Here is an 8,035-nt window from a genome sequence, read left to right as displayed (position 1 = left end):
CGAGCCCGCCGGGACGGGCCCCGGGCCCGGCGGCGGCGGCGCGCTCGTCCCCGCCGGGCGGTCTCCGGAGAGGCCAGCGGCGGCCGGGCGCGCCTTGCCTGCAGCCGGAGCCATTCATCCCCCGCCCCTTTGTTCGCCCTGAGAGTAACGCTGTGAATTAAAAGAAATGACAATATTTCGTATCTGCTCGCCCGGCCAGGAGAAGGGCCCTTGAGCCTGGCAAAAATCAGGCGGATCATTCATCGTGCCACCCCGCACCTGTGGGCTTGGCATTGAAAACCCCGCGGACCTCTTCCTATTCAACCTAATTATTCCCCTAAGGCGCACAATGGTTGAAATGGAGCAGGTTGGAGTCTGTTTATTGGTCGTAAATGTTTTTCTGAAGATCTTCTGAATCTCATTGTTAGCTCGTTGTTTGAGGCTGCCCTCTTTCTTTCAGACGAGAGTAGCCTTGGACTTTTCAATTTTCAATCGTAACATCTGCTTAATCGTACGGATCAAAATATGGAGACACAAAACATATGTAATGGTTGATTTGTTAAATCCTGGTAATGAGTTATTAACAAGGGAAAACAATAGGGCAGGATGGTGAGAGCCTTATGGTAACAGAGTCACTTTATGCAACGCCTGACGTTTCCCTTCTTGATAAATGGAACTAAGGTCTGAGCGCCAGGTGATAGCAAGAAAATCAATGTCTTTAGGGGCCGGCACCGAGACTTTTTTTCTATGTGAAAAATTAGGAGACATAAAATTTAATTGGCTGATCAGGGGAAAGCAGTGGTCTTAAGTTTAATTGCCAGTAGGCTTAGCGAGGGAGACAAAACAAGATTTGGGCCTGTTTGTTTGCTTGCATCCCAGCGCCGAGTCCAAGTGTATCGTTGAAAATGTGTTTTATTATAACACATGTCATGCTTTACAGTTCCCATATTGTGTAAAGACAATAGTTAATGGTACATTAAAGACAAGCAAACCATGCCAACACGTCTTGGACACATTGTAAGGGCCTCTCTCTTTGCTCGCTTTAGGCAGCTGCAGTCCAGGACCCAGAAGCACAAAAAGAACAAGTTTGAAATACCAGGTGCATCCGAGAGAACCACGACAGGGATTGATATGTTATAGCCCAGGACATGAACCTAGCAATAAAGATATCATTGCGATTGTTTGCGGCTTCCACGCCATGTAAAGCCGGAGGCGCCGGAGCAGGCTGCTTTCTGGCAGCGGAGGCTCTGCCTCCCCGGGCTCCCCCGGCGCCCTCCGCCAAACCCGAGCACCTGTTGGCCAGACCCCGGCCCCGTCGTGGGAATCGCCTCCCGCCCACGCTTCCAGGTCTCGGCAGCGCGGTTTGTTGTGGAGTTATTTAGGACCATTCCCACCGGCTGCGGGATGCTTTGGAAAGCGGGAGGTTTACCAGGGGACACTCAACTGGTGTTTGTTCGACCTCGCAGCTGGTACTCGGTGCCAGCGAGAGATGCGTGAATGAAAGAGGGATGAGATCCCGGGCTCGGGAGGCTTCACGTCCCGCGCCTCGCAGGGCGCTCACCCGACTGCCGGCAGATGAGAGGCCCTGGGAACCGCGGCGGGACGGGTTCACAGTGCCCACGGCAGCCCCTGCCTGCGCACAGCTCTGCCGAGAAGTCACGCACGCCTTCCCATCCCTTTGCTGGCTGTGCAGGCGAGCGGCCTGATGCTTCCCTTCCTTTGGGTGGGGGGCTTATTGTTTTTTGGGTTTTGTTTGCTGTTTTGGTTTTTCGGGTTGGTTTTTTTTTTTTTTTTTAATTGTTGCTGGGGTTTAGGGTTTTTGTTTTGGTTTGGGTTTTTTTCCATGGAGGATTGTCGGATTCGGTAATTAAGTTGTCTTTACACCTGGGGCATCACGAGTGATGCTGGTTCCGGAAGCACAGCATCAGCCCGCACACCTAGAATCCGCACCTCCCTCCTGTGAGACTGCGGGAAGCAAACTGCCTGCAAGTGCCTCTAACACTCCCTCCTACCCCAAGGGGGTGGGGATTGCCCCCCCCCTTTTGTTTTCTCCTACCCTGCTTTCCAGCTCCCGCCGGGCTGCGGGGAGCGGCGGGACGGTCCCGGCTCCCCGACGGGCCTCCCCCGCCCCTGGGGCGCCATCGGGGCAGTGCGGCCGAGGAGGGGTGGCCCCACGGGAGCCGGTGCGGGGTTTCAGAGGACAGCGGGGGCTCTGGGAGCGGGGCTGGGAGGCGGGGAGCCACTGCCCACGGGGCCTCGGGCGGCAGCACTAGAAGGTGCAGCTCACGGCCGCGGGAGGAGGGGGCAGGCGGCTGGGAACTGGCGTTGCGTGGCTGTCAGTCACGCCTTCCCCACGCTGGTCCGTACCGCGCCGAGCCGTGCTCCCCACCAGCAAACCCCCTAAAGCTGCCGCAAAAGCTGCGAGCGGCGTTGCGTGAGCCGCCGGGTCCCTCTGGGCCGGGGGACCTGCACAGGCGGTTCCCTCCTGCCCTGTGCGGCGGATTTTGTCGCAGGAGCGCGGCGCTGGGGTGAATGGATGATGAGTCAGTCAAAAGGAGCTGTCAGTCTCTTTGAAGATTGCGTTTAAAGGGACTTGCCAAGTCAAGACGGGAGAGTGACAAGATAGAGACCCTGGTGCTTTACATGCGAAGGCCGGCTCTTCCGCTTCATCTGCACCATACTAAAGGATGTGTTGAAGCATTGAATCACAAAAAAGTGGCACGCCAAAGAAAAGGTGCCACATAACAATGATTGTAGTGTTTTAATTGTGGGGGATCGCATCACCAAAGCCAATTGAGACGAACGAGGCTATACACAGAAGGAAACGGTACAACACTTCCATAACTTATAATTAAACTGAAGTCCGACTAACATTTGACTTTCTAATGAGTGTAATGAGATTACATGCCTGATGGAAGCATTTGTGAAAAAGCGACTTTCTGTGTTTAATGAGGTCCTAATACAGGACAAGATCGAATTATAGGTCGGCTCTTTTTCTCTCAAAGAGCCCCGTTTAAGTTCAATGACACCGGTACCGCCCGCCTGCCGCCGGACGGGGCGAGGCTTGCGGCCGGTCAGCCCCGCCGCAGCCCAGAATCGCACGAAAAGTGAGAAAATAAAAAGCAGTGACGCCCCCACAGCCCCCGCCCCGGCCCAGCCTCGGCGTGTTTGTGCGTGTAAGTAGCTCCTCTAATTGCTATTGGAATAGATCCATGCCATCCGCGCTAGGGAACTAAATGTGTTTAACTAGGTTAATGCAATTAGCATGCATGCAACATATTGCTCCCACTTTGAGGCAGTTTTGGGAAAAAAAAAAAAAAAAGGGAGAAGGAGAGATGTACAGTATATGATGAGTTATAATTACACCTTGGCTCACCCGCGCCGTTCCCATCCGCCTGGGCACCGCGCGGGGACAGCTCTGCTCCGGCCGCGGGCCGGGCTGGGCATCTGGGACTCTGCCGGGGGCTGAGCCGTCGGGGCTGAGCCGCGGGTGCCACGGGAAAATCAGCACCTGCGGCATGGGGCCGAGCCCCCCGCCCCAGCCCGGGGCCGCCCCCCCGCTCCCGCCGGGAGCACTTGCAGCCCCCCGCCCGCCCGGCCCCTGCCGCCCCCACCCCTCGCCCCCGGGCAGGTGCAGCCCAGCCGTCCCTTCCGCAGCCGGGCACGCTGAGCTTGGGCTACCAGAGCGATTCTACCACCAGTTGCACGATGCCTTTGCCATCCCCCTATCCCCCCGCCCCCAGCGGCAGCCCCAGGGCGAGCAGCGCGGGAGCTGATTCCAAGGCGCGGCCGGTGGGAGAACCCCGGAAAGCTGGGGGCAGCCGGCAGAGCCCCAAGCCTGCCCGGCCCCCAGCCTCGTCCTTCCCTCCCCGGAACTTTCAGGAGCAGCTTTGTGCTGCTCTGGATAGCGCGCCCCGTCCCACGGCGGCGCAGTCGGGGGTACAAGGCGGGGGGCACACACCCTCGCAAGGTTTGGGTTTGGGGGCTCGGATCTTCCAGCTGGAAACCACAAACAGTGCTGAGACACTGAATGGAGGGGACCTTCTAGAGATAGACAAAGACATCAGTTGGAAGCACTTCAGGAGAGGACGTCAAAAGGGGTGGAGAGAAGGCGAAAGTGTGTCCCCGCCCGTCCCCGTCCCCCCGGCGCTATAAGCGCAGCCCGAGCCGGCGGTGGGGCAGAGTGGGGCCAGCATCTGGGCTGAGGGTGCCACTGAGTCTTGGGGCTCACCCCGCCTGGAGACCGGTCCACGCGTTCATTGCAAGGCTTCCTCGGGATGTGGCGGGGCTCTCGGAAGCCGCTTCCCACAAATATACTGCTCCACAACGTACAATTCGGGTTTATTATTAACAAACACAAGGAGAGCCCACGTGCGGCAATAAATTATTTTAAAGGGTTCTGACGTATTTTCCCCGTTAAAAAAAAAAAAAAAAAAGAAAAGAAAAGAAAAGAAAAAAAAAAGGTGCTGGTGGAATAAACCTATTGCATATCTTTAAAAAAATCAAGATAAATTATATAAATTAAAATTATATATTCAAAACAGATGATTCTACCTCATTATCACTACTCCGTAATAAATAGATAAATAAATTTGATTGCCCTTAGAGTCTGAATCTTAAATTACATTTACAATATAGGTCTCTACATACAGCATGTACAGAGCGGGCGGGGGCGGGGACCACCCGCGCGGCGCCTCACGCCACGTAGTCGAAGGGGGGCTCGTTCTCTATGTCGTTGACGGAGGGTTTGTTGTTCACCTTCCGCGGGTCCTCGGGGGTCCACACTTTGGCTGTCCGGATGATGTTTTGTTCCTTGAGCTGCTTTTCATCAGTCCACGACAGCGAGTGACCGGCCAGAGGGGGGAGTCCGTAGTCGGGGTCGCTCGGAGAGGGAGATCCTGGAGGGCAGGAGGGAAAAGGAAGGCAGGGGGTTATTGCCGGGGCCGGCATTCCTGCGGAGCGCGGTGCCGGGCCGCGCCGGGCCGTACCGGGCCGCTCCGGGCCGCCACTTACTTGTGCCGCGGTGGCAGATGATGATTTTCTTGGGCTGGCTGGGGCTCTCGCTGCTGGCGCTGCGCAGCGGCAGGTCGGACTGCACCAGTTCGCTGAGGAAGTTGATGTAGCCGATGGCCAGGCGCAGCGTGTCCACCTTGGAGAGGCGCTTCTCGTAGGGCAGAGTGGGGATGTGCGAGCGCAGCCCCTCGAAGGCGTCGTTGATGGACTGCATCCGCCGCCGCTCCCGCACGTTGGCGGCCTGACGGAGCTGCTGCAGCTCCGCCTCGGAGCGCACCCGCCGCCGCCGCTTGGCCGAGCCCAGCGCCTGGAGCCGCCCCCCGGGGGACAGTAACGCCGCGCCCGCCGCCCCGCAGCATTCGTAGGCGAAGCCGGGCGAGGCGGGAGACGGCGGGAAGGCGACGGCCGGCGCCGGGCAGCGGTAGCCTCCCTCGGGGTCGCCGCCGTCGCGGTAGTACTCCTGCAGCTGCCGGCTGAGGAAATCCACGTCCGGCTCCAGCAGCCCATCCGCGGCCAGCACGTCCCGCGAAGGCGGCTCGGAGAAAAAGTCCTCCTCGTCGAAGTAGGGGGGCGAGGAGAAGGAGTCCAGCCCCCCGGGGAAGTGCTCCAGCAGCACGGTCTCCATGCTGCTCCCGGGCCCGGCGCGGACGGGACGGGGCAGGGGGGCAGCCCCGCCGGGACGCGCCCGCCCGCCCGGCACCGCCGCAGCCGCTGGCAACGGCGGGCCCCGCACGTCGGGCGAGGGGCCCCGGAGCGCCTCGGCCCCTCTCCGCGCGAGCCGCCACCGAAACGCGCCTCCTGGCTTTGACACAGCCTCCCTCTCGGCACCGGGAAGCGTCACCCCTGCGCATCTTATCCCCCGCGCTTTTCCCGCTCCCCCGGGACTGCCAGTCCCCGGCGCCAGCGGAGCCGCTGTCAGAGCGGGCATAGGGGGAATCGATGGCGCGGGTTTTTCGTGGCGTTCGAACTGAAGGCAATTGTATCGTAACATCAAAACACATCTCGTCAGCTCTTGCGCCTGGCCGTGCATCGATTTTGACCTCATCGGGCCCCGTTGCATTCTCCCTTTCCCAACTCCCGTTGCTCCATTCCGGACGAGCTCGCTCGGCGGAGGCTCTGTTAATAATTCCCTAACAGACTCTCACTGATTAAAGCCTTAAAAATTCTCACTAGAGTGAAATGGATTACCCGCCAGATTAGGAGAGGATTATCTCTGTCATTAGCGCTGCAATAGTTTGTCCGGCAGAGTCTGTCGAGGTTTATCGAAAGTGACTTTCCAATGCGCCACCAGCGCGGGCACAGATCAAACTCCGCGTGGAAATGTACCCGGGTCTATCAGCAGAGCGAGACAGGGCCAGCTCCGGGAAGGTAATAAATGACTGGACTTCAAAGCCGCTGACATCGCCGTGATAAGGGCAGGGAAACGCGTGAGTCACGGGAGGGAACAAAGAGCTTTGCAAGCACCACTTCCTGGAAAGTCCCGCCTGCAGACGGCCCACGCGAAAAGAACGAGGAGGGAAGGCGGAGACGGCTGCGCGAAGTCAGGAACGCGCCACGCGTAGCCGTGGGAGTGCTCCCACCGCCCCGGAAAGGGGAAACTAAGGGAGTATCCCGTTACAGGGGCGATGCAACGGCAGTGCAATTCCCCGTTCACGTCCACCCGCGGAGCGGGACCAGGGACCTCGGAGGAGACTGGGATGAGTGCGACCGAACTCCTGTTTCTACTCGCGTGGGCCACCCCTCAATCTCTCACCCCCCATCCCTCAATCACGCACCTCTGTCAAGAGCCAGGCTTCTGGATGCCCATTCCCGCAGCTCTGCAGGGGCCCCGACACTGCCTCTGCCCCCTGAGCCAGCCCCGCTCCAGGGGAGCCTTCCTGCCCCAGCTTCCTCTGCCTCGTCAGCCCTTCACCCCTCGAGACTGTTTCCTGCACCGGCTGTCCCAAAATCACCCGCAAGTCTTAGATGCGCTCTAACGAGGGTCGAGTGCGGACAATTTTCCCTTCCCTCGGTCCCCTGGGCTGTGATCGTGCTCATACCGCTCAGAGCTGCTGCTGGCATTCCGTGCGGCCGGGGCACACGGCTGGCTTCGCCCAGCTCGCTGCCCGGTGGCCTGGTGGGGACCGCTCCGAGTGGCACTGGGCACGGCGGCCAGGAGGCTCCTCCGGGGCACACGGCTGGCTTCGCCCAGCTCGCTGCCCGGTGGCCTGGTGGGGTCCGCTCCGAGTGGCACTGGGCACGGAGTCCAGGAAGCCCCCCGGCGTTCCCAGCTGTAGCTTGGCAGAGGCGTCGCTCGCCTTCGGATCACTCTTCCCGAGCAGCCCTGTCCCTGTCCCGTTGAGCCAAAAGACCCACCTGGGAGAGCAAGAGCAGCTTCGGCACCGCACCGACAGAGATGTTTTCCCTTCCCCGGCCCGGGGCTCCCTGGGGAATCGCACTGCCTCCTTACACTGCCAGCATCCCTGTCCCACCTTTGCCCTCCTCAGCGCCGGGTGCCTTAAACGCTTCGCGACCCCACGGTGGCTGGGTGTGAGGGGCAGGGCAGGTGCCTGTCGTGGCCAGCCTTGGGGCTGCTGTGGGGGGTTGGAGAGGCCGGGTAGTCCGGGAGAGTCCACGGCCACGGCTGCAGCCCCACGGCCCCCAGGAGCCGCCAGCTCACCCACAGCCGGTCCCACAGCCGTGCTGCTCTGCCGAGGCGCGGTGCCCCCGGTCACCTCCAGCAGCCAGGGCTCCAGGCCAGCGCAGACCCGGGGACCTCTCAGCTCTTGTCCCGCTGGGATACACCTGAACGGGAGCCTGCCCTTTCTCCACCTTGGCCCCGCGCAATGCGGAGGAATCTCCTTTTTTAAAAGCAAATGGACTCGATTGTAGCCAGGGAATGATCGCTAGGGGAGGAGCACCATAGCCAGAAGCACAAGTATAAATTTAGCATACACCTTGCCTCCCTCTCAAATCCATGTCGCACCTACGGCAAAACTCACGGAAAATGAAGAAAACAAACCCCTAGCAACACAGAGGTGATTCCGGGGGAATTTCCTGGCCA

General features: G+C 59.7%; 1 protein-coding gene across 1 annotated transcript; it reads right to left on the bottom strand.

Annotated features, from left to right (window-relative positions):
• Positions 1-4,674: 4,674 nt before the first annotated feature.
• Positions 4,675-5,617, bottom strand: PTF1A (pancreas associated transcription factor 1a). The gene is made up of 2 exons (XM_041408791.1): positions 4,993-5,617; positions 4,675-4,877 (listed from the first exon to the last, which is right to left on the bottom strand). Exons 1-2 carry the CDS (start codon positions 5,615-5,617, stop codon positions 4,675-4,677), a joined length of 828 nt encoding a protein of 275 aa, XP_041264725.1.
• Positions 5,618-8,035: the final 2,418 nt, after the last annotated feature.

Source organism: Onychostruthus taczanowskii, unplaced genomic scaffold (assembly GCF_017590055.1).
Source record: "Onychostruthus taczanowskii isolate IOZ18803 unplaced genomic scaffold, ASM1759005v1 scaffold3, whole genome shotgun sequence".
In the NCBI taxonomy this organism is placed as follows: domain Eukaryota; kingdom Metazoa; phylum Chordata; class Aves; order Passeriformes; family Passeridae; genus Onychostruthus; species Onychostruthus taczanowskii.
The sequence above is the reverse complement of the archived record's forward strand: the minus strand, read 5'-3'. Positions and strand labels throughout refer to the sequence as shown.